The sequence below is a fragment of the Vitis vinifera genome, chromosome 7, assembly GCF_030704535.1.
Source record: "Vitis vinifera cultivar Pinot Noir 40024 chromosome 7, ASM3070453v1".
In the NCBI taxonomy this organism is placed as follows: domain Eukaryota; kingdom Viridiplantae; phylum Streptophyta; class Magnoliopsida; order Vitales; family Vitaceae; genus Vitis; species Vitis vinifera.
Window position 1 is genome coordinate 16,464,299 of NC_081811.1, and position 26,722 is coordinate 16,491,020.

Consider the following 26,722-nt stretch of genomic DNA (forward strand, 5'->3'; position numbering starts at 1 on the left):
AAAAATATGAATTTTGTTTTCATTACATAGGATCCAACGCCCTAGGGTAGTTTGTATGCACCTATATGATTTAGGTTATGTGAACAAAGAAATCAAGGGTTCCCAATAAGTTAAGCATTAACATCGTTCATAGCTTCATCATAATATATGAGATCAGTCTCATGTTCCTCTAGAATTGACTTGAAAGACTTTCTTAAATACATGAACCTATCTAATTGTATAACAACCCTCTCACTATGACAAGACTCTTATGTACTAGAACTGCATGTAAAGGTAGGTGTAGAAACCTTTAGATCCATAGTTTTTTATGCTATTGTGGGAATGTCTTCAGGTGTTCTCCAGTCTATATCACATTTGGCCTTATTACTTATCATATATTTTTTTTCTATAAACTTGACATTTGTGCTAACAAATATTGTTTGATCGACTTGACTATAAAAGTAATGACCTTTTGGTTCCTTTTAGATATCCTAAAAAATGACACCTCCATATGTGAGAATATGCCACAAACTAGGTTTATGACATGTTCACATCTCTGTGGGAGTCAAAGGCACTAACTTGGAAGGCACTAGGTTAAGCAAGTAAGTTGTAGTCTCCAAGGCATATCCCCAAAAGGATATCAAAAGTGATTAAAAACTCATCAAAGATTTCACTATATTCATTAAAGTTCGATTTATTCTTTTCGCTACACCATTTTGCCATGGAGTTCTAGGCGCACTCAACTAGGATATAATCACATCCTTCTTTAATGAAATAATATATATATATATACTCACCACTTTGATTAGATAGAAATGCCTTAATATGTTTACCTAATTGTTTCTTTAATTTTACCTTAGATTCAACTTTATCTAAGGAATTAGATTTCCTATGCATTAGGTAAATATATTCAAACCTAGAGTAATCATTTATAAAGGTGATGAGGTACTCATAATGCATTAACTCTAAACATTCTTTGGCTTTATATCCTTTAAGAGTAAAGAACCTTTTAGTTATTTTACTTCTATATGGGATTCACAGGCTAGAAGTGCTTCTAGAATCAAAGTGTCTAATGCCCCAAACATCCAATTTTTGGATCCTATTTAAATTAATAACCTAGGCTTTGATGCCAAATGTTTAATTAGAATTAGGTTCTTTCCTTTTTAGTGAGATAGGACTATTCTTATTACTTGAAAAAAGTGGCAATAAAGTAATAGACAAAAGAATGTTATACCTCCCACTAGCTTGTACAACTAACTTTGTAACTAAAGTTAAGGTAAGTACATCCTCATCATGTAAGCTTCTCACTTGTTGAAAACCTTGTAAATAATCACAAATAGTGGGATCAAAATGTATCCAACACTATATATTCAACAATAAGAATATGATGTGTACTTTCCTTTTCATTAAGTAATCCAAGCATTCTTTTTCAATGTTTTAAAAGGCCACAAAGGAGTTACTTGCCCCTAAGCTTGTTATCTCATTTCATCTCTTAAACTTTCCTTATTTGGTGTTCTTTTTTATCTTTTTGGTAGAAGAACCTAAAGAATCCATGACTCCCATATAAACACTCTTCTAATCTCTAAGAATCCCCTTAGTCATCCTAACGGAATCTAGTAAGGTCCGAGTTACTTATTTTAACTCATTTGATGTGAGAACTATATCCAAATTTCTTTTTTAATCTACATAGTTAGATCTAGTCAATTTATTACTTGTGAGAATGAGGGTGATTAGATTATACAACATGATTGTTGTAATATTAAACAATAACATGCTTTAATAATTGATCATTCATCATTAAATAAAATAAGAGTTTAGCAAAAATATAGAGCTCTTAGTGCCACATGTCTCTTGCTAGGTATCCCAATATTAATATAAGAGTAAAGCTTACATTGGGTAGGTCATGATCTTATCTCTACATAGAGATTGTTTTAGTTTAGAACTTATTTTATGAAAATGCCTATGTTAGGTAAGTCACTTTCATATTCCAAGTTAAGTGTAGAACCATAATCCTTGACATCAATGTTACTAAGTGAAGAATCTCACCGTTGAGATGGTTGCTCCCACTACAAACATGTCTAGCTAAAATTCTCAAAGAAATATTCTATTTTGGTAAAAATATTATTTTCCATACATTATTTCCAACTTAATAAATATTCTATTTTGGAACTTATTTTCAAAGAATTATATTCCTATTACGTTGTTAAGTTTCCAAAACTGTTTTGGTAACCATCCAACAATAAATCACTATCATGAATTCCCCACCCCAAAAAAAAAAAAAATTAAAAAAATTTCTCTTAAATTAGTATCCTATGCAAAAGGAAAACTTCTATTCTTAAAAGAAGACTTTAAAAATAAAATCTTTAAGAATTAATTTTGAAAAAAAAGAAAGAATATGCTCTTAGTATTTTCATAAAATCTTTCCATAAAAATTATTTTCATGAAAATTTATTTTCCTTTTTTTAAGATAAAGCAAAAACTTGGTTATATGCCAAACATGTCATATATAACAAAATATACATAAAAGGGCATAAAAGCATATACATGGAAATTTTATTTAAAAAAAAATCTCATCGCATTTAGGGATCTTGTTGCAAATTTGGGTAATAAAAATATGACATTTAAAAATTCCAAAAATCATCAAAATGACGAAATGACCCTACAACAAAAATTAAGAATAAAAAATAAAACAAAAACCTTAAAAATTACACATAAAAAAAGAAAAAAAAAAAAAAAAAAGAAGAAGAAAAAAAAAGGGTTTTCAAATGCACATTGCATAAGTTACATGCAATTTCTTACTATTTTGAAATGGTTTTCCTCCATGAATGCCTTTAAACCATTTGAGCCTTTGTTTTCTTCTCTAAAGTCACCACATATGGATTAAAAAAATTACAATAAGACAAAAAACTTGTGCTCTTCAAACCAAGCTTACAATCCATCTAAAAAAAATTATATTGGAATAAAAAGTCTATACTCATTAGGAAGTTTACAACCCAATCTAAGAAAAAGGAAAACAAATTCAATATTCAATATTTATATTATAAAAAAAAGATAAGCATCCAAACATTCATCCATTTTGGCTATAAGATGAATCAAAATGCCTTGAAAAACAGAGCTAACACACCTTAGATTAGATCTAGCATGTTTTTTCTATCCTAGGACTCTGATACTGGTTGTTGGGATAAGCCCTAAATCATAAGTGCATTCTCTCTACCAACCTAGGAACTCTAGATCTATGAAACAAAAGCAAATACTATTCTAAAACTATAGATCTATGGCTTAAAAATGTATCTTTGATCTAAACGTTTCTAGATCAAGATTCCAACCAAAGGAAGAGGGCGATATTTCATTTATCGTGATGATCTTCCACCTAATCACTTGTTTGCTTAACCATGACACTTGTGTAGAGTGGCTACACAATCTTCTTGAGGGAGAGGAGGGTGAAAGCTCTCTAGAAGTTAGGTGTTTGAAAGATCTAAATAATAAAATCCTAAACCCCTAACGAGGTTTATATAGTCCTCCTAATGGGATTAAGTGACATGAGCCCACCTTGGGCTTAGGCTAATTAATTTAGTCCATTATGCCCTAATTAATTAATGGATTAATTGATTAAAATGGATGAAAAGATCCTAAATTTGTAAAACTAACCTCTCTCATTTTTTAACTTGAAGTGTACCCCATTTTTGACACAAATACCCTTCACCACTTCCATTATTTACATGTGTGTTTTGAAAGAAATAGTTATTTTTGCAAGAAAAAGTGAGAGCATTCTTGTCTAAAATGGGCATTTTTTTAAGGGTGAAAAAAAGTGGAGGGTTAATTTTACAAGGTAGGGATGATTTCATTCTTTTTATTCAAGTAACCCTTAATTAATTAGCCCAATTAGGTTCCAATTAATTAATCAGTCTAATATATATATAATTAATCATAAAATCTTGTGCAATCTTATATTTTTTACTCTTATGAGCTCAAGTGGAGACCATTAGAACCCATAGGAAAATATTGGTTTACTTTGAATTGAATTTTAGAGTTGACTCAACACTTCACTAAATACAATTAATTGCACTCTAGTATCCTATGAAATTACATCAAGATATTAACCCTGAGTTTGTGACCTACTAATCAATTGCATGCAAACTCCCAATGACTGGTGTTTGTAATCTAATGAGGTGAAAGTTATCAACTTCTCAAGATTACCTTTATAATTCTTAAGTTTTAGGCCTTTTTATTATGTAATCAATTGACATAATCTAACTTGCAAAGAGCGTATGTCAAATTCCACGAAAGGAACCATAGTTTACATGATAACAAATTTTTAAGATCACCCAAAATGACACACTGTCTTAATCCCATGAGATATATCATGATGTCTATCTTGAAAATATCTATTGTTACTAGCCTTAATCAATGGTGACCTAATTTGTAGGGAATATTTGACCACTTTAAGGTCTCACTCATAGGTCTAAGTCACTGAAGACCTTAGGACTAACTCAATATTCTCTCAAGGTTGAGAGTTTATGCAATATAGTAGCTCGGTAAACCATGACTACCCGATAGTTAATGTCATGATTTATTGTAGCTTATGTCTAATGTATAATCATACACACTAGTACACTCACCATTGGAAAACCATCTTGATGACCAAGAAAAGTCATTCCTCTAATTAGAAAGTAATGCATTATAATCTCTACTGGATTGTTGAATTCCATGAATCGATTGTGAACAATTTATCATCTTGTAAGGAGCCCAGGACATGTATCTTTTATGCAAGTCTTAATACACTTAAATCATGTATAATGCAATATAGATATGAATGCTCAAACAACAAACAATGCAATCAAGGATATAAGTGGGGACTAAAAATCATAATAAAGAAATTTATTAATGAAATCTTATTATGTTACATCATGTGATGCTTTTTAGGGCCCTATCTTAACACTTAGAAACCTCTTTTAACCCTTGCTTTTCTTCAATGCATCTTTGAAGCCTTGCCACCAAAATGGAGGAGAGAAGAACTCAAAGAGTTAGGAGAAGAGGAGAAAAAATGATGATTTTTTTTCATTTAGTGTATGCCCTTCTCATCTCCATAGAGTACCAAAAATACCCTTAATAGATACAAGAATAACAATATTGACCTTAAAATCTCTACACTCTAGATGTTCCATGTATCCCCTAAAATTATTTATTTTAATTTAATTAACTATATCCTTGATTTCCCAGGTACTTTTAATTACATAAATTAAGTTTCAAATTTTAATAAAAGTTATGAAATTTATGATTTTAGGAGAATTAATTCAACTACAAGAGTTAGAAAAATTTACTAAAATTATATTTAGAAAAATGTATTCAATTATTAAAATCTAATATAATACTTCAATCCTCTACATTAACCTTCCTTAACAAAAATTTAGTCCTTACATTTTCTCCAAGCTTTGCTATACAACCTTGCTAATGTAATTAAAGTTTTTTTCCTTACTTGTTTTGAGTTTATTTGAATTTTTAATTATTTTATTTATATTTTTTATTCAAAAAAAAAAATCTATCCAAAAATCTAGGATGTTAGGGAGAGAAACCCGGTAAACATGCACCTAATTGCTAAAATAAAAGAAGTCTCAAAATGATTTGAAAGATAGAAAAATTTATAAGGAAAGCTTGCAGCAATTGCCTTTTTTCAAAATATACATCCTACATTAATAACATTGTATGACAAAAATAGATTTACACCCTCCACATCAACAAGGTTTCATTCTAGTGATTACTTCATAAATAACTATACTATCATTCAATTAACATATTAATATATTTATTTTTATATTTATATTTTCTTTTGTTGTTTCTTTTTATCCCCTTAGGAAAATTTATTGCTTCATATGCGTTGTAATAAATGTTATCATAATTTTTAAAAGTAAAATAGTAAAATAAGGTAATTAATTGAACCAACAAACGTCATATTCTAAAATAAAAATAAAATATAAAAATTGAATTTGGGAAAAAAAAAAAAAAAAAAAAAAAACCCTGAGTGCACAAATTCTTCTGCTATTATAAATTTATAACTGAATTTTCTTGTTTCCCAATCGGTTTCTGCGGAAACCCAGAAATACCCCAAACAAGGTAGTTCACAGAAAGGAATATTGACTCAATATTCACCCAGAATTATTTTTTCATAAGCAATTTCACATAAAATTATACCAGGAGTAATACTTAGCCAAAGATGTATGTAAAAGATTTTAAGTTTTAATCATGCAAGATAAAAGCTCAACCTCTGGTTCTCTACACAAGTTTCGGAAGCAGTGAAAGACACAAGCTGAGTTGATTTAGTGTTTTCTAAGCAGATGCTGGGCTTGTCACGCCTGCACGAACTCTCAACATTTCGGTTCTCTTGCTTCTCTCCATAACCTCCACCAGCCAGTCCATGCTCTCTTTAATCCCCATCCTGCAATCAAGTTGCAATTCTCATGTTACTCTCTATTGTTTGTCCCATTTTGGTTTCAGGAACACTTCAATCTCAGATATTGTAAGAACTTTTATTTCTATAGTACTATTATACTAGGAGAAATAACAATCATAAACATTTTAGCAGGGTGAGTTGTCTACTGACCCATCAAATGTTGAAACAGCTTCAAACATGTAAATCCTTTCATCCAAATTTTTGAGATCTAGATACCGAGCTAATTCGTCAGAAGATGCAGCATTATCAAGATCCTGCCATATTATTTAAAGCACAATATGAAAGCTGTATAAGAAAACAGTATCACGAAGTCTGGTTCTCTAAAGTGATTGACAATAATGTGACTATTTTTGTTTGAAGCACAAAGGAAAGACATGAGAAAATGGAATCACATTGTTTGGTTTTCAGAAGAAAAGAAATGAAAATGATTAGAATATTTAACAAATAAAGAATTTGTAATCATTTGTTAAGCACCTTCTTTTCCATCTCATCAGCCACCAGATTACCGGGAGTATAGCAGATTTAAACAAATGTTGCAAATAAAAGGAAATAAAAATATTCATAAATGTGAAAGTAATATATTATAAATTCCTAGTTAAGGTTTTGGTGAATTGAATGAAAAAGGTGATTGGTAAGGTGGGTATTTCAGGGCCTCAAAATGCATTTGTGGATGGCAGTCAAATCTTAGAAGCAGCCTTAAGACTATAGACTCGAGAAAAAGAAGCTCTAGGCTAGGCTTAGTGTGCAAGCTGGATATAGAAAAAGCCTAGTCATTTAAATTGCAATCTTCTCCAATCAGTCATGGAAAAACTGGGTTTTGGGTTAAGATAGTTGAGGTGGATTCACTTCTCCATTTCTTTAGTGAGAATGTTTGTTCTAGTAAATGGTTCCCCTATGAAGTTTTTTCACATATCTAGACATTTAAGGCAACGGAACCCTCTCCCCCTTTACCTGTTTGTTCTAGTTATGGAGGCTCTCAGTTGCTTGATCCCCAAGCAGTCAAGGAGCTTATTAAGTGGCTTCAAGGTATAAGGTAAGGTGGAGTAGAGTTGGATGTCCCTCATTTACTACTTTCAGATGACACTTTTTTGTGAGGCTAAAATTAAGCAGCTGAGATATTGGATATTGGTGCTCATATGTTCTGCACACATATTAGGTTTGAAAGTCAAATCTGCAGAAGGGTGACATGACTCTGGTTGGTGATGACAAATGGGCTTCCTTGTTTTGGTTGTAAAGTTAGACACCTCCCTTCCACCTGCCTTGAGCAACCTCTGGGAGCATTTCATATGTCTTACATAGGGTGGGATTCAGTTGAGAGATTTAAGAGGAGATTGACCTCTTAGAAGAAATAGCACCTGAAGAAGGAAGAAAGATTAACCCTCATTTAGAGTACTCTCTCAAGCTTTCCCATATATTTCATGTCCTTTTCATGATGACCAGGAAAGTAAGGAGCAGATAAGAAAAATATCAAAGAACTTTGTGGGAGAATCATTCCAAGGAGAGAATTGTACTTCATGAACTGGGGGGACAGTAAGCAAGGATAAGAGGACCGGAGGCTTGGGCATCAGAAAGATGGATGTTCTTAATAAAGGATTGTAAGGCTAATGGAGCCTGTGGAGGAGGATAATCCAAGGCAATTATGGAGAAGTGGAAGGAGTGGGCTTATGGAAAGTAATTAAAGGAGGACAGGAAGAATTCAACCTCAGAACTTCTATTCTAGTTAGGAATGGTGTCAGACTAAGTTCTAGCTGGATAGATGGGTGGGTGAGTGCCACAATGGAGGCATCCTCAGCTGTTCAAGCTTCCCTCTTCCAAGAATGCAACAATAGCTAACTTGTGGGTGGCAGGGAAGGGGGTAAACTCTTGGTCCCTTCTTTTTAGAAAATATTTTTAGGATTGGGAATAAGGGGAAGTGGATCAGTATAAGGAGCTCATCAATGAGGTGAGATTGCAAGAAGAAAGGAAGGATAATTTACTTTGAAGGGAGGAAAAAAAGAGGACTGTCCATGTGCAATCTTTCTACAATTTGTTATGTGATAAGAATCTAGTGCTATTCCTTGCCAAAGAAATTTGAATCTAGTTCTATTCCTTGCCAAAGAAATTTGGGCCACCTGTGTCCCATTGGAACCTGTTTCTTTACTTGGGAGGTAGTGCAGAGAAAGATCCTAATCATTGATCCCCTTATAAGGAGAGGATGATCAGTGGCAACACATGCAGTCTTTGTAAAATGAGAATATGTAAATCACATCCTCATCCAATGGTTTAGGGCTAGAAAGTTGTGGGAGCTATTATTAGCAATTTTTTACTGCAGTGGGCATTCCCAGATTTTTCGAAAGAGCTCCTTTTAGATTACAAGGTTATGGGTATAGGTAAAAGACGGAGGAAGGAATGGAGCATGGCTCCATACTGCTTGTTTTTGTGCATGTGGCGTGAGAAAAATAGAAGGATCTTAAACAAGGAAGAGCGTCCAAACCAAAACTTGTAGGAGATCCTTATTAAATCCCTTTTGAAGTGGTCTGAAGTGCCATTGGGGAGGAAGAATTGTTCTTTATAGAATTATATTGATGACATAAATTGTAAATACTGGCTCATGTTTTTGTTGTTTATATCTAGGTGTCACTGGGTTTTTCTCTTCAAGTGGTGCCTCTTGGATACCCCTATATACATTGGGTGCATCCCCTTTTATTGATGGCATTCTTTAATACTTTTTTTGTTTGCCTACCAAAAAATAAATAAAAATAAGGATTTCTGTAGAAAGAACAAAGAAACTATAACACACACACACGCGCCTGTATAAAGTTCATCTAGGAAGATTCATGCACACAGAAGAAATGCCCACTACAAAATAAAATCTCGATATGGTTCAAATTCTTGTCTTGTTACACACTCAAGTTCAAATTCACCATTATATATGATTATATTAGCATAAAGATTCATAATGACTTTCTTTGATCCAAAAAGGTCCAAGAGTTTATTTCACCTGCTTGTTTGCCAGTATTAAAAGTGGAGCTCCTTGCAAATCCTCATGCCGGATAACTTTTTCTGATAATCAAATTGAATATCTAATGCATCATTGTAATTTCAATTCAAAACTCCCAAGTAGTGGTAAAATTGATCAGTATTAAAACAGCACCATATGTTCTACAACATTAAATAATTGCAAATTACTTACCCAATGCTGATTTTGAATCTTCAAAACGTGACGGGCAAGAAGCATCAATTACAAATACCACAGCATGTGCCTCTTCATAATATTTCTCCCAAATTGACCGAAGACTGGGCTGACAAAAAAAAAAAAAAAAAATCTTGTATCAGTGAAAAGAACTTCAAAGTAACCCCAAAACATAGTACTTGAAACAGTTTTTTTCATTTAGCTCCGTGTTTTGAATCATAGACATTCAGAAACCTAGAATCTAGCAGATACAGGCTTGCTGAAGCCTGGAATTTTTATTGCTCACTACATTTCTACAGTTTCTAGTAAAGGGAGCTTATGCAGATCAAAAGAAAGAAATTGTCTTTGAAGAGTATAAGAAAGACCTATGTAGTACATACATTTTCCTTTATATTGTCTTGAGATCCAAGGCCCTTTTGCATTGCATACAACCATGCAACTTTGATACCTTTTATAGAACACTATGTGATCAATACCATAAAATGAAAGAAGAGGAGAGAGCCAGGACCATGAATCAAACCCAGTCTTCTATGTGATCAATGGGTAGCTAACCAACTGACCAACTTAGCCCTTTAAAATATGTATTAATAAAATCATATGTATTATTTGTCCCCTAGGCTTTGGATTTAATTAAATCAATTTCAATAAATATATAATTGGCTGAGTCATGCCTTCAGTGCTATTACTTTGAAGAAATTAGAGTTTTCAAAGCAAACCTATTGGTACGGACTTAGGTGTTTCCTAAACTCACAAGTGACACTTAGACAACTCAAGCCACTCGACGTTACTAAGTTAACCTTCCCCAATCCTTAGCTTGTTATGCTAAGCAAAGCATACGACTTGGAAGTTGAGAACAACAAAGGGAGCAACAGTTAGAGAGTTTGGAAGAATGAAACTTGAATTCAACAAGAATGCTTTACATTGCTAGGAATGCTCTTAAGTGCTTGGTGTCTTGGTCAAATGAGGTCATCTTATATTTATAGACACCTATGGAGCTCTTAGACCCTCAAAGGTTCCCCTCTACTCTAGAATTCTCTAAAATATCCTACACAAAAGCTATGAACATGATATGTACAAGAGATCTTTGGAACTTTCTAGACTACTTCACACCTTTCCCTTATCTTTCCTTTTTCTATAGAGATGTATGGATGTCTTTAGGCTTCTCTAGAATCTTCTACACTCCACCAATAAAGATGTGTAGATGACTCCACATAATTACAAACTTCCTAATCTCCTTTAAAAGCTAAGCAATGGTTATTTTGAGCAGGTTGTGATATTATGCTTTGGATACATTAGAAAGGAATAACATCATAGGATTTCGGTCCTATTATGTTGACCTTCAGGATCGAAGTAATGATTATTAGAGATAATTAGGGGCATTTGTATTTAATAGTCGAGATGAATTTTTAGGTTCATGAAAGACATATAACTACGAAATCATTTTCCAAGAATTTTTTCATTAATCAAAAACAAAAGTTGGGAGCTTAAAGACAATTAGGTATCATCCAAGTCTCAACCATATATATATTGGGATAAAGCCTTGAAAAACATGATATGATGTAACAATTTTAGACTCATTAATATATTTATTTATTTATAAATCTTATTCCTTTTATTATCCCTTATGCATTAATTGTTTATCTAAGCATACATGTTCATATTTCTTACATTGTGTACATGACTTGGACACATTATGTATTGTACATAAGATATAAGTCATGGTTTCCTTGTAAGTTAATAAGTAGTTCACAATCGGTTCTGGACTTGGACAATCCAATAAAGATTGTAGTATACTACCTCCTAGTTGGAAGGGTGGTTTGTCTTGGCCTCCGAGATAGGTTTTTCATGGTGAAGGCACTAGTATATACGGTTATGCATTGGATAGGATCTATGGTGAATCATGATGTAAGACTATCAATTGTCATGATTCACCAAGATACTATGCTAAAAGGACTCTTAACCTTGAAAGAATATTAAACTTGTGCTAAAGTTAGCAATAGATTTTGACCTATGGGTGAGACCCTAATGTGGTCATATATTTATATGAATTGGGTCACTGTTGATTGAGGCTAGTGGCAATAGATATTCTTAATAAAGGCACCATGATATCTCATAGGATTGAAACCGTGTGACCCATTGGGGTGATCCAAAAGACATGATCTAGAAGACTATGCTCATAGCATTTCATTTAGTGGAATTTGATATATGCTCCTTGGAGCTAGAGTATGTCAATTGATCACATAATACATGGATCTTGGATTTGTAACTCAAGGATTGAAGAGGTAATCTTGATAGGTGATAATACTACATTATTAGACTATGGACACCAGTTCATGGAGAGTCTGTATGTAGTAGATGGTAAGTCACGAACCCAAACATTCGCTTCATTGTAATTATATAAGATACTGAAGTGTAGTTGATTCTCTTTGGTGGAATGTTGAATCAACTTCAAAATTGGATTATGAAGGAACTAGCATTTCCTTATGGGTCCCAATGGTCCTTGCTCGAGCTCCTAAATCATAGTTGCACTTTTGTTTTGAGGGATTTAGGTTTTAAGTTCATAAGTGTGCACAAGGGTATTTTGATAAAAATGCAATGTTATACTAAATCTTATGAATTGTCTTTTTGGATTGAGCTAATTAATTAATTAAAACCTGTTGAATATAATGTATGTATAGTATACTATCTTTCCTTGTTAATATAGGTCACATGTATGGTAGTTAGGACTCCTAGCCTTGTATATATATATCTCTCAATTGTAAGTAGAGATTACAATGAATGTGAATAAGGTTTTTCTCCTTTCTCTCTCTCTCTCTCTCAACATGGTATCAGAGCCAAGGAAGAAAACCTAATTCTTTCCTGTTTTCCGTGTCATCAACTCCGGGAAACCTTCCGGTGACCGTGTTTCTTTCCGGTCACCTTCCCCATCTCCCAATACTTTCCGGTCAGTCGGATCGTCGTTAGAAACCACTCACCGCTGGCAAATTTTCCGGCGAAATTTTCCGGCGAAATTTTCCGGCGACCTATTTTTCCGACACCGACCATACCAGAAGGAGCGCCTGGAGAAGATCTCCAACTTTTGTGAAGGCACCAGCACCAAAAGAGCAGCCACGCGCCGGCCACGCGCAATTTTCCGGCCGGCGGTTGAATCTCACGCGCCGGCGCGTGGGGGCGCGTGAGAGCTTTTCCGGCGACGCGCCTCCTCCTACAGCTTCGCCTGACGCCGATCAGCCTTCCCACCTCCCTGGTTCTCCCATCCGAGCCCTGCACGTACCTCTTTTGGGGATTTTTGTCTCCGTCGGCCCTCCAAACAGTCTTTCCGGCGAAGCTCCGACCACTTTTTCTCCACTCCAATCCCTGCACGTGCCTTGGGAAGTGTTCTTCTCCCTTTCTGGTGGTACCACATCGCGATCTGAGGCCGTCTCCCTTTTTCGGTGGTGCCACGCTGCAATCTGAAGCCGTATTAGGGCTCTCTTCGATCCAAACATACTTCATTCTCCAGATAAGTGGATATGGCTACTAAAGCTTCCATTTTTTCCTCTGTCATATCTGGATCTCCTATGATTACTTCGGAGAAATTAGTCGGGAGTGAAAATTATCTTTCCTGGTCTGCCTCTGTTGAATTTTGGTTTATGGGTCAAGGATATGAGGATCACTTGATTACACAGGAGGCAGATATCCCTGAGGTCGACCGCGTACAGTGGAGGAAGATAGATGCACAGTTGTGTAGTGTATTATGGCAATCGGTTGATCCCCGAATTCTTCTTCATCTTCAGGCCTATAAAACTTGTTTTAAATTTTGGACTCAGGCCAAAGGATTATACACGAATGATATCCAGCGTCTTTATAAGGTGGCTTCTGCTATTGTCCATCTCAGCCAACAGGACTTGGATCTATCTACTTATATTGGCCAGATTGCCTCTCTTAAGGAGCAGTTCTTGACTGTGATGCCTCTTACTCCTGATGTTGGGGCTCAACAAACACAGCTTGACAAGTTCTTCATGGTCCTTACTCTTATCGGCCTCCGTCCGGATCTTGAGCCTATTCGTGATCAGATTCTTGGTAGTTCATCAGTTCCGTCCTTGGATGATGTGTTTGCTCGCCTCCTCCGTATCTCGTCCACTCAGACTTTGCCATCTGATAGCGCTTCAGATTCTTCTGTGTTAGTTTCTCAAACTACCTCTCGAGGAGGACGCAGTGGTACCCGAGGTAGAGGCCAACGTCCTCATTGCACCTATTGCAATAAACTTGGCCACACTCGCGATCGTTGCTATCAGTTACATGGAAGACCTCCTCGCACTGCCCATATGGCCCAGTCCTCTGATTCTCCGCTGCCTCAGCCTCCGAGCTCCTCCGCATCTCAGACATCTCAGGCTTCTATTGCCTCTATTGCCCAGCCTGGTAATGCCTCTGCCTGCCTTACCCACACATCTTCTCTTGGACCCTGGATTCTAGATTCTGGAGCATCTGATCACCTATCTGGTAATAAGGATCTTTTCTCCTCTATTACTACTACCTCTGATTTACCTACTGTTACCTTAGCTAATGGTTCTCAAACTGTGGCTAAAGGTATTGGTTTGGCCCTTCCTTTGCCTTCTCTACCTCTCACTTCTGTCCTTTATACTCCTGAATGTCCTTTTAATCTTATTTCCATCAGCAAAATCACTCGTACTCTTAATTGCTCTATTACCTTTTCTGATAAATTTGTGACCTTGCAGGACCGGAGTACGGGGAAGACGATTGGCATAGGACGTGAGTCTCAAGGCCTCTATCACCTCACCTCAGATTCATCTCCTGCAGTTTGCATTTCCACTGATGCTCCTCTCCTCATTCACAATCGTCTGGGCCACCCTAGTCTCTCCAAGTTCCAGAAGATGGTTCCTCGTTTTTCCACTTTGTCGTCGCTTCCGTGTGAGTCATGTCAGCTTGGGAAACATACTCGTGTCTCGTTCCCAAAGCGTTTGAATAATCGGGCAAAGTCTCCTTTTGAGCTTGTCCACACTGATGTTTGGGGTCCTTGTCGGACTGCGTCTACTTTAGGATTTCAGTATTTTGTCACTTTCATTGATGACTATTCTCGATGTACTTGGTTATTCTTAATGAAAAATCGAGCTGAGTTATTCTCTATTTTCCAGAAATTTTATACTGAAATCCAAACCCAGTTCAATATTTCTATTCGTGTGTTACGCAGTGACAATGCCAGGGAATATTTTTCAGCCCAATTTACTTCGTTTATGTCTCATCATGGGATTCTTCATCAGTCTTCTTGTGCTCATACTCCTCAACAAAATGGGGTAGCTGAACGCAAGAATCGACATCTTGTTGAGACAGCTCGTACTCTCCTCCTCCATAATCATGTTCCTTTTCGTTTTTGGGGGGACGCTGTTCTTACCGCTTGTTATTTGATTAATCGTATGCCCTCCTCTGTCTTACACGATCAGATTCCTCACTCCCTTCTTTTCCCTGACCAACCACTTTATTTCCTTCCTCCTCGTGTCTTTGGTTGTACTTGCTTTGTTCATATTCTCACTCCTGGACAGGACAAGCTTTCCGCCAAAGCCATGAAGTGCCTCTTCTTGGGATATTCCAGACTTCAGAAGGGTTATCGTTGTTATTCCCTTGAGACTCATCGGTACTTTATCTCCGCTGATGTCACCTTCTTTGAGGACTCACCATTCTTTTCCACCACTTCTGAGTCTCTTCCTGTTTCTGAAGTCTTGCCCATTCCCATTGTCTCCCCACCTGATGCTATGCCCCCTCGACCACTTTAGGTTTATCATCGTCGCCCTCGTGTCGTTGCTCCTCTCCCTTTTCCTGAGGCACCTGCTGACTCACTTCCTATCCCTTCGGCTTCACCTGCCCCGGCTCTGCCTTCTCCTAATGACTTACCCATTGCTGTTCGGAAAGGTACTCGCTCTACTCGTAATCCTCATCCTATTTACAATTTTTTGAGTTATCATCGATTATCTTCACCCTATTCTGCTTTTGTTTCTGCTATATCCTCTGTTTCTCTTCCAAAGAGCACCCATGAAGCTCTTTCCCATCCAGGCTGGCGACAGGCAATGGTGGATGAAATGGCTGCTCTGCACTCTAATGGCACTTGGGATCTTGTTGTTTTACCCTCTGGTAAATCTACAGTTGGTTGTCGTTGGGTCTATGCAGTTAAGGTTGGTCCTGATGGTCAGGTTGATCGCCTTAAGGCCCGCTTAGTTGCTAAAGGCTATACTCAAGTTTATGGTTCTGATTATGGTGACACATTCTCCCCTGTTGCCAAGATTGCTTCTGTCCGCTTGCTTCTGTCCATGGCTGCTATGTGTTCTTGGCCTCTTTATCAGTTGGATATTAAAAATGCCTTCCTTCATGGTGATCTTGCTGAGGAAGTTTATATGGAGCAACCTCCTGGTTTTGTTGCTCAGGGGGAGTCTGGTTTAGTGTGCAGGTTACGCCGCTCTCTATATGGCTTGAAACAATCTCCTCGAGCATGGTTTAGCCGTTTTAGTTCTGTTGTTCAAGAGTTTGGCATGCTTCGCAGTACAGCAGACCATTCAGTTTTTTATCATCATAACTCCTTGGGGCAGTGTATTTATCTGGTGGTTTATGTGGACGACATCGTCATTACAGGCAGTGATCAGGATGGTATTCAGAAACTAAAGCAACATCTTTTTACCCACTTTCAGACCAAAGACTTGGGGAAACTCAAGTATTTCTTGGGAATTGAGATAGCTCAATCCAGTTCTGGTGTGGTCCTTTCCCAAAGGAAGTATGCTTTAGACATCCTGGAAGAAACCGGTATGTTAGACTGTAAACCGGTAGACACACCTATGGATCCGAATGTCAAACTTGTACCAGGACAGGGGGAGCCTTTAGGAGACCCCGGGAGATATCGACGGCTCGTAGGTAAATTGAACTATCTCACCATTACTCGTCCAGACATTTCTTTTCCTGTGAGTGTTGTTAGTCAATTCCTACAGTCACCATGTGATAGCCATTGGGATGCCGTAATCCGTATTCTTCGATATATCAAAAGTACACCAGGCCAAGGTGTATTGTACGAGAACAGAGGTCATACTCAAGTTGTTGGTTACACAGATGCAGATTGGGCTGGCTCACCCACAGATAGACGTTCCACTTCAGGGTACTGTGTTTTTATTGGAGGTAATCTAATATCTTGGAAGAGTAAGAAACAAGATGTAGTGGCCAGATCTAGCGCTGAAGCCGAGTATCGAGCTATGGCTTTGGCAACATGTGAACTCATATGGTTGAGACATCTTCTTCAGGAGTTGAGATTTGGAAAGGATGAACAGATGAAACTCATCTGTGATAACCAGGCCGCATTACATATTGCATCCAATCCAGTCTTTCATGAAAGGACCAAGCATATTGAAGTTGACTGTCATTTCATTAGAGAGAAGATCGCATCAGGATGTGTTGCTACAAGTTTTGTCAATTCAAATGATCAACTAGCAGACATCTTCACTAAATCTCTCAGAGGTCCTAGGATTAAATATATTTGTAACAAGCTTGGTGCATATGACGTATATGCTCCAGCTTGAGGGGGAGTGTTGAATATAATGTATGTATAGTATACTATCTTTCCTTGTTAATATAGGTCACATGTATGGTAGTTAGGACTCCTAGCCTTGTATATATATATCTCTCAATTGTAAGTAGAGATTACAATGAATGTGAATAAGGTTTTTCTCCTTTCTCTCTCTCTCTCTCTCAACAAAACCTAATACAATTAATTAATTAGGACCAAGTGGACTGGATTAGGTGACTCAAGCTCAATTTAGGCTCAAATTACTTAAACCCACAAGAAAGCCTATAAATACCCCCATAGGGGTTAAGGCTTCAAGTTTTTGCCATTCTGTCTTCCAGATAGCTTCAAGAGAGAGTAACCCTAGCCCCTCTCTAGAAAGGAAAGCCCATCCTTTTCTCGTGCCTAGATCCTTGTGAGGAATGATCGAGTAGAAGAGCATCAGGTAGACAAGCTCCAAAGAGTTTTCTACAGTTTCGGATTCCTCTATGACGTCTTCATTGGATTAGAGACAATCTGGAAACATCCAGATCAAAGGTATGATCTCTATACTCTCTAAATCTATTTTTTTTTGGTATTTATAGCCATGTTATTCTATTGTGATAGATTTAGAGATGCCTATGGTAAGAAGCATACACCTATGATCCAAGGCTAGAGAACAGAGTAATTCAAAGTTCCCAAAAACTAGTATCAAAGCCTTAGGATATGTTTTTGCATGTTAGATCTGCTCCAAGGTATGCTAACTCTGTTTTGAAGGGTTATTTAACTCATCTCATGGCCCTAGGGATGAATGTATGTGATGGTTAATGGTCCACATATTGAATGTAATTGTTGTTTCTTATGAAAAATTGTTTATTTATCTAGATTGGGTTGTAAGTTCCATGGTTAGGAGCATAGGAATATCTTTCATTTGTAAAAAGTTTTTCCTTTTGATAGATGGATTGTAGGCCCCAAATGGATGGAGCATAGGTTTTGTTTCCTATGTAAAATTTGTATTTTTCCCATCTTTGTAACCCAAAAGAAGATGAAGAAGCAGCCCATGACTTCAATAATGTCCATGGTGGAGAAATCAAGCAGCCAGGGTATGTTTTCTGAAGGAAAAACAGCCGGAATCCATGGCATAAATAACCACAAGTGTGTTGCAATAGGGAGTAGGGCTTGAGCGCTTAGATTAGCCCTTGAGTTGTCACTTTTAGCACTAAAGCGTTCAAGGCGCTAGAGGCAACAGTAAGGAAAAGGGCAACAACAAAAATGGCAATTTTGGATTTTTGTAACAGTTTTAGAGTTTTTGGTTAACTAATCCTAATTTTTTGTTACAGGATTATTATGGTAATTTTAGTAATTTGGATTTTGTTAAAATCTAATTACCAAATATGCAACTGGATCCCTAAGGGCATCAGAAATATTTTATTCTATTTCCTTTTGTGATTACTATGTTATATATATATATATGTTTTTGGCATAATTTGGACATTTTGGTATCCTCAAGGAGATATTTTTTCATGCAATTTTTCCAAAATAGGTGACTTGTTTATTTGGAATGTGCATAGTTGGAAATCCATAAAGATTTTAATTAATCTTTTTAGGAAAAGGATAAGAGCTTACTTTCTTTTTTAAATTAATCCTTAAGGATTTTAATTTTACTTAGAATCTTATCAAAATTTTGAAATCTCTAAGAATGAAAATTTTCCATTTTATGAAAGGGCTCTTATTTTTCTAAATCTTTATAAAATAATATTTTCCTTTTTGCACAAGATTCCAATTTAGAAAAATAAGTTTATTTTAGCAATTTCATGACAGACAAATTAAATATATATTTTAATTTTATGATTGACAAATTATAATTAAGAAGGATTACCAAAATGGGTAAATAGTAATTAATTGAAATAAAATATTTTTCAATTTTTTTCAATTTTTGTAGTGTTTATTTAAATTGTTAATAATGAATAGAAAAAGAAGACTTTTCATTTTGAAAAGGTTTTTCTAAATTCGATTCTCCTCTTTACATTAAGCTTCCAATTTAGGAAATTAACATATTTGGGAAATTTTTCATGGAGAATATTTAATCCATTAAAGATTTACTATTTCTAAACAAAGTTCTTAACTCTAAAAGATTAAATGGGAGAAGGCCCTAGGTAAGCCCATGGCCTCCATTGTCGAACCCGTCTTGATTTCGGTTCATCATCACCCCATTGATGGACTAGGCCCCAGGAATCAAGGGATATGGACTATACATTAAAATGAGACTAGACATGTCTGTAGTGGGAGCTACCAACCCCCCTTACCCCCTAGTGGAGTTCTTTACTTAATGACATGGATGTCAAGGACAATGAGCACACACTTAAGTTGGATAGTCCATGGGCTAAATGAAAGGCATGTTGATCTTGCCTTAAAATACCTTTATAGCTAAGGCAATGAGATCAATTTGAAGGGGTGGTGTCTAATAATAAGGTCATGACTACCCCACCATAGGCTTGATTCTTATGATAGTAGGATACCTTTTAAATAGATATGTAGTTTTAAGAGCTCTACATTTTTGCGAAATTATTACTTGCTTGTTGTGAGTGTTGAATTAATTAATGCATGATTTATTTTTGTTATAGATATCATGTCGTACAATCCAATTAACCTGATTCTCATTACTAACAAATTGATCAGACCAAATTATGTGGATTGAAAAAGGAATTTGGATATAGAATGCATTTCAAATAAGCTAAAATGGGTAACTCAAGAATTTGTTTCATCTCCCTCTAATGAACATTCCATTTAGGAGGACAAGGATGGTTATCAGAGTTGACAAAAGGCAGATCAGAAGACCAAGTACATCATACTTGGGTCTTTGTATAATGTGTTGCAGCACCGACATGTGTCTATGCCAACAACTTAAGATATTTTTACCAATTTCCATGAGATGTTTGGGGGTAAAGGTAGGCCAATTAGACAAACTGCTCTTAAGACTATTATGAATGTTAAGATGTGAGAAGGAACTCCTATTAGAGATAATATGATTCGTATGATTGACTCTTTAACGAGATGGAGATCTTTCAAACTAAGATCAATGGGGAAACCTAAGTTGACATGGTTCTAAAGACCTTGTTGGATTCTTTCAAGCAATGCAAGCTCAACTATTCTATGAATAAGTTGGTGATAAGCATACTTGAATTGATGAGAGAACTCCAAATAATAGAGGAGATTCTCAAGAAATAAAGGGACATTCATATGGCAATCATGGGTTCTTCAAGATCTTCTAGCTAGAAGAAGAAGACCACTTCAGAGACTACAAAGGAAAAAGGAAAGTTCAAGGGCAAGGGGAAGAAGAAAAAGAGCAAGTGTCAGGGCAAGTGCTTCCTCTATGATAAGAAAGCTCGCTGGAAAAAGGAGTGCCCAATTTTCCTAAAGAGACAGTCATGCATCCATTAATCTCTTTTGGCTTAATCATGTTTAGTGGTGGATTCCACTAATTCTTAATGGATACATTCCGAGGCCACTGACCATGTCTATAATTCTTTATAAGGGTTTCAACTAAGGAGAAGGTTGAATGATGGGGACATGTACCTTACATTAGCTTCTAAAGCGAGGATTGTTGTGCAGGCAGTCGGAGATGCTACCTTTATCTTAGATGATAGTTGTTTTCTGGAATTCAAAGATTGTCTTTATGTTCTTGAATCTAGAAAGAACTTAATTTCGGTTTCCAGTTTATGTAAACTAAATTATTCAATGGTTTTTGTAAATAAACATGTTTTTATTAATTTAAATGATTCATTTATATGCTTTGGATTACTGATAAATAATCTTTATTGTGTGACTCCATTATCTAATTTGTTAAGTAATGAGAATTATCATAACTCACTTAAGAGAAAGAAACCTATCATTAATTTTTTTTTTGATAAGTAAAAAGAAACCTATCATTAATCAAACACAACTTTGACACTTGATCCTAGGTCATATTAATCTAAATAGGATCCAAACTGGTTAAATTTGGAATATTACCCTCTTTGATTCCAAAAGATCTTTTAATCTGTGAATCTTGTATAGAAGGCAAAATGACCAAGAAGCTCTTTACTATTAAAGGATATAGAGCCAAGAAGTGTTTGGACTTGGTGCATATTGACATGTGTAGGCCTTTTAATGTCTATGCACGTGGTGGGTATGAGTACTTCATCACGTTTACGGATGATTACTCTAGGTTCAGGTATGTTTACTTGATGCATAGGAAGTTTGATGCCTTGGATAAATTCATTGAATTTAAGGAGGAATCGGAAAACCAATTGAGTAAACACATCAGGCACTTTGATCTTATCAAGGTGGTAAGTACATGTCTACTCAATTCAATTCTTTCCTTAAGAAGCATGAGATTATTTCCTAGTTGAGTGCACCTAGAACTCCACAGTAAAATGGAGTAGCAAAAAGAAAAAATCAAACATTGATGGATATATTGAGATCTATGATGAGTTTCTCATCACTTCTTGTATCCTTTTAGGGATATGCCTTAGAGCTGGAATGGGACCCAGTTAGGAAATAGGCGGCTAAAAGCTTGGTTAGCTGCCCCTTCGTGTCTTTTCTAGCCCATTTGGCGCAAAAGAAATTGAAGGGCTTTTGAAGATGTGGATCTTTTGCTAAAATCCTCTTTTCTACTTTCCTTTATGGATTATGTTAGGCCTCTTTTAGAAGGAAAGTCTATGTCCATCAATTTTATTGATTGGTTAAGTGCTAAGTAATTGTTGAGCAGGTGGTTTTTCCATTTTTTGTCCTCTCCACTCCTTTCTTTTTTCACTTGAAGCCCTTTGTATACTTCCGGTGTACTTTAGCAAGCTTTAGCTATTCTGCTTTGTAAAAACCTTTTTATGATATATATATATATTGCTTATAAGAAAAAAAAAAAGGTTAGAAGCGACACTAGTTTGAATAGTTGTAAATATCACATATATTCATAGTCCCACTCATGTTTGTTCTAGCGGCTATTAACAGTAAAATAACAAAGCACTATTATGTTGCAAAAGAACCAAGTGCTAGAAAAATGGTGTAATATTTTAACAATAATTATTACAAAAGTGAAAAACCTAGTAAATAGCCTAACCCAGAAACTGTTATCAATGCAGATGATTACATGAGACCCTATTGTTGTAGTTCAAGAGAACAGTGTTGGGACTTTTATAAAGTAATAAGAGAAACTCTAAGAGTATCCACTTGATTGTCAGTTGTAGAATGCCTTTTACATACCTGACCTCCCAGGTCCCAGAATACAAGTTTTGTATTTGACAATTCAACACGACCAATATTGAGTCCCACAGTTGGAACAATTCGATCAGGGGGGAGACCTTCCAAGTTCGTGTATAGGGCCTTCAACTTCTCTAGTAAAGTCTACAAATTCATATATGTTAGTAGGTACTAATAGAGTTTCCAGAGACATGTGCAACATTTTAAAGAAAAATGAAAAAATAAATTTATTAATAATATTAAAGATGAATCAGAAATAGACAGTTAAAAGAAGACTTTTTTGAACTTATATGCTTCAAACAAGAATAATGCTCCTTTAAACTACAAACAAAAAGGAAAACTCTGCTCCTTTCTTAGCAAACACAGAGAGCACATACTACAGATAAAAAATTAAAATATTAAAAGTAATGAAGAACTTAAAAGCCAAAGTCATCTAGCTTTTGGTCGATCAAGGGCCAAAACAGTTTGTAGAAAGGTAACCAAATTTTAGTAATTAATGATAAAGCTGAGCTTTATGTCATTCCACACAAGACAAAGAAGCATGCATAGGCAACTTTTCATTTCCACATAAGAAGATAAGATGATGATATTTACTGTTTTCCCAGCCTTGTCAATTCCAAGAATAAGAACATGAAACTCTGCCTTACTGAAGAGATACTTCCAAAGTCCATGAAACAGGGAGAACATGTCTGGCTTTTAATCTTGTTTATGATTCGTTCCCTTTAACGTTCAAGTGTAGCAAGAGGATTTCCTGATGTCTAACTTGGTCCTTCTCATGCTCACCATTTTAAAATCCTGAAAACACAAAAAGAAAAATCAATATTCAAGACAGAGAAGATGTCCAATTTAAATGGTTTGATTCCCATTTCTTTTTCTATCTTTTAGTTTTAACAGACTAGAATGTGATTAGATGTAATCTTTGCAGGTACAGTAGTAAAAGTAAAGCAAATTCATGATCTCAAATAGACTATCCCATTTCTTCAACCATCACAGTTTTCTTCTTGCTAATTCCAATTTAGATCCATTCTACCTTAATCAATTTTCCTTCTCAATCCTTGAACTTGCATGTTGATAATGCATTTCAAGTTGGATAGCTTATCATCATACTTAATTTTAACATGCTTAAATCACCCCAATCACCACTCATTTTCTTTTCTTTTAAGGAAAAACACAATACACCAGAAAATGTTGCAGTGGCCTGAAGCAATGCACATACAAAGCATACACCTAAAATAGGCAAGAAAGAGAGTTTTTTTTTTTGTCAATATTAAATAAATAAATTTAAAAAAAAAAAAAAAATCGCTCCCTGCTAACAACACAGGCTATTGATTCAATAAGGAGCTCCTCTCATCTGAAGATGATCTCACCAAACATTTCCTCACCATTCTTATTCCTTTCTGCTAATCCATCTTGACATCCGTATTATGGCCAATTGTTTTCACGAAATATATAAGATTAATAACAGAGTAGAATTTCTATTTCAGCAATGAAATATGCAAAATTATTCACCGAAAAAGAAAAGAAAAGAAAAGAAGAGAAAAGAAAATGAGTCCCTCAAAGTATTGACAAAAAACTGGTGTCAGATATAAATCTTAAAATATCAAGATACCCTTTAATGAAATCATAGACCTAATTTTTTAATGGAACATTCACTTGAATACGCATCAAAATTTCACTTTCTCTCAAATATTTTAGTTCACCGAAACACAACTAATCCTCCTAGACAACAAAAAATAAATAATGAATTTAAATTGTTAAATACAATGACAATCAATATCATAATGAAGTGTTGTGATTTTCTTCAAATTACATTAAGTCTCAAAAAAAACCAAAGACAACTTTGAAGTAACTTTACATATCACAAAAAGTAGATAAATAAAAAAGAAAAAGGTTGTTGTCAATGTGTATCACACACAAAAGAAATTGTATGTCAATACATCATGCATAAGTGGATGCTCACTCATACTCTAAATTACACACTTTCTACTGCATCTGCAGGTCATTAGTTTTAGTATTCTGTAACACATTGAATTTTTCAGTATTGCTACTTGTTTCAATGATTTCTAGAGTTGAACCATCACTTAATCTTTACAAGCCTTAATTTGTTGGTACCCATAAAAAAATAGAAGGCTATATCTAGTTTTGCCAATAACAGAAAAAGATAAAAATATGAAAATAAAAAATAAAAAGATGCCCCCTTTCTTGTTTTTGGTACCAAAACACTAAAGAACCAGCCCTCCTAGTCCATATGTCAAGCCTCAATGGCTTTCTATTAGACTATTGCTGCTTAGGAAAAAACCATTTCATTTGAATACCTTCAAAGACCTATATTTGCAATGAATGATATGATATGGAAATGGGACAACAACAGCAATGGATGCATGTGACATAAAAAAAAATTAAGAATTCAGAGGTTTTGAGCTAGATTTTACTTTTTTTGATGCAAGGTTAAAGAGCATTTTATGCAATCTCGAATGGATTGAGTTCCTGCAGTAACAATCTAATACTCTGCTCAGGCCTAGATGGACTTTGTCATTTTTCCTTTTTCTCTTTTCTACTTTTCAATAGGTGATGTGAGCTAGATGAGGTTTGTAGAACTTACTTTACGTTCACAGGTCCCACATCATTCGCACCAGTGAGAAATGGTAGCATGATTGCTGATGATTGCAGAAAAGGATCTAGTTCTCATCCAAGATCCAAATACACGGCTGCTGCTTGCCAAAAATTTAAATGACAGCAAGGATTTCAGAGGTGAGATGACTCAGAGTGGAGAAGAAACATCTAACATAGAATGATGGTTTTAAGGATTAAAATGACAGAGGAAGAATGATGGTTTATTGTTGGAGATGGAAATGAATGAACCACACACATTATGACAAATACTGCATTGTTGTTGACTTAGGAAGTCAAGGGAATTTTCCAGAAGAGCAATAAAGGGTAGAGATGGATGAGGTTCCTATCTTTTGCTAGTGTCATATTTGCATTGTACAAAATGATAAGTTCCCAACAAAGAGAAAAGGAAACCTAAATACCAAAGCCCATCAAATATTCAACAACCTAAAGCAGTTCCCAGAGCATTTTCCCCTTTTAGCTCCCAAAACTCAAACTTATAAGAACCAAAGACTTAAGCATTTTGTGTAACTTCAGAAATACTAAGCACCAAGTGCCATGCACGGGCCTGGGCAAGTCCATTAATTTTTGCATTAAAAATGTTTATTTTAATTTGTATAATCCCTTTAGGAAACAAATGGTTCAATGTCAAACAAAATCCGAAAGATAATCAAGAAATAAAAATCACAAACACTAAACATAATTTAAACTACATTCTGTATAAAAAAAACCATTCAAAGATAACCAGGGGGCTAGAGAAATTTAATGAACCATAAAATTAATAGATTTGCAAGGGCATATCTTGACATCAAATGAAAATTATACTGCCTCATTATCTTTTATCTACACTTCTACATACAAATACAACACCTGAAAATAAGAATTTTCACAAACCAGAATCTGCCAGCACGACTGAGGATAAAATTTCAAAATGGTGCCTCTTCAGTGAAATCCCTAAAACTGATTCCATCAACGTATGCAACATCCCCTCAAATTGCCTTTAACAGCAGGTAAGCATGCAATGGGCCACTCAATTTTCACAGGATGACAGAATATAATCTAATTTTTCAAGAATTGCTATTGATTTTGAATATCTAAATCTGAATCACCCACCAGATCCAACAGTCATTTTTTCCTAACAAAAAGGATCTATATAAACTAGAGTGTAAACCAATTAAATTCACAAATTAAACCCCACTTAACCTTCCATCAATAACATAACACCAATTTCATATACGAAACTTCAAAACTATGATATTGAACAAAGCATAAGCCAAATCACAACTTATTGACCAATAATTAGCAACCGAATAACCCAATAATCAAATATTCTAATTTAAATCACAGATTTGGAAACCTTTATCACAAAAACGAATCTCACAAAGTGGAAATATCAGAAACTATGACTTTTGAATTGATGACAATAACAGATCCTAAAACCTTCGTCTGGTTCACGAGAAAATGAAGAAAGTGAAAGAAAGTCGCAATCTTCGCAAAAGCCAATTCAATCATAATACTACATTAAAAAAACAAAGCTTTGTTTCATTTTCTAGGAGTTTCTCGGCAAACAAACAGCATGAGAATACTAATTCGAAAAGGAAAATTGTTCATGCCTGAGAGGTATGGACTGGGGGACTCTGAATTCTCAGTCACATTGGGGAGTTTCTGATGTTTTGTGCGTTTTTTTGTGTTTTCCAAGAATACCCTTGTGAACATTTCAACTTGATTACGTGCAATACAAGGATCAAAATGTTGATTT

The 26,722-nt window shown here is 35.3% G+C and overlaps 1 protein-coding gene across 6 annotated transcripts; it reads right to left on the minus strand.

Moving 5' to 3' along the window:
* Positions 1-5,999: 5,999 nt before the first annotated feature.
* On the minus strand, positions 6,000-26,722 carry LOC100245691 (uncharacterized). Of its 6 annotated transcripts, none has more exons than XM_059738060.1 (8): positions 26,577-26,614; positions 24,956-25,064; positions 22,948-23,148; positions 22,357-22,497; positions 9,600-9,708; positions 9,408-9,469; positions 6,578-6,681; positions 6,000-6,412 (listed from the first exon to the last, which is right to left on the minus strand). In XM_059738060.1, the coding sequence occupies exons 3-8, from the start codon at positions 23,038-23,040 to the stop codon at positions 6,304-6,306; spliced, it is 618 nt and encodes a 205-aa protein (XP_059594043.1). In that variant the 5' UTR covers positions 23,041-23,148; positions 24,956-25,064; positions 26,577-26,614; the 3' UTR covers positions 6,000-6,303. The 6 variants fall into 6 exon arrangements, with proteins under 6 accessions (XP_059594043.1, XP_059594044.1, XP_059594046.1 ...); XM_059738061.1 differs by having other exon boundaries at positions 24,956-25,061; positions 26,577-26,605; XM_059738063.1 differs by having other exon boundaries at positions 26,404-26,593.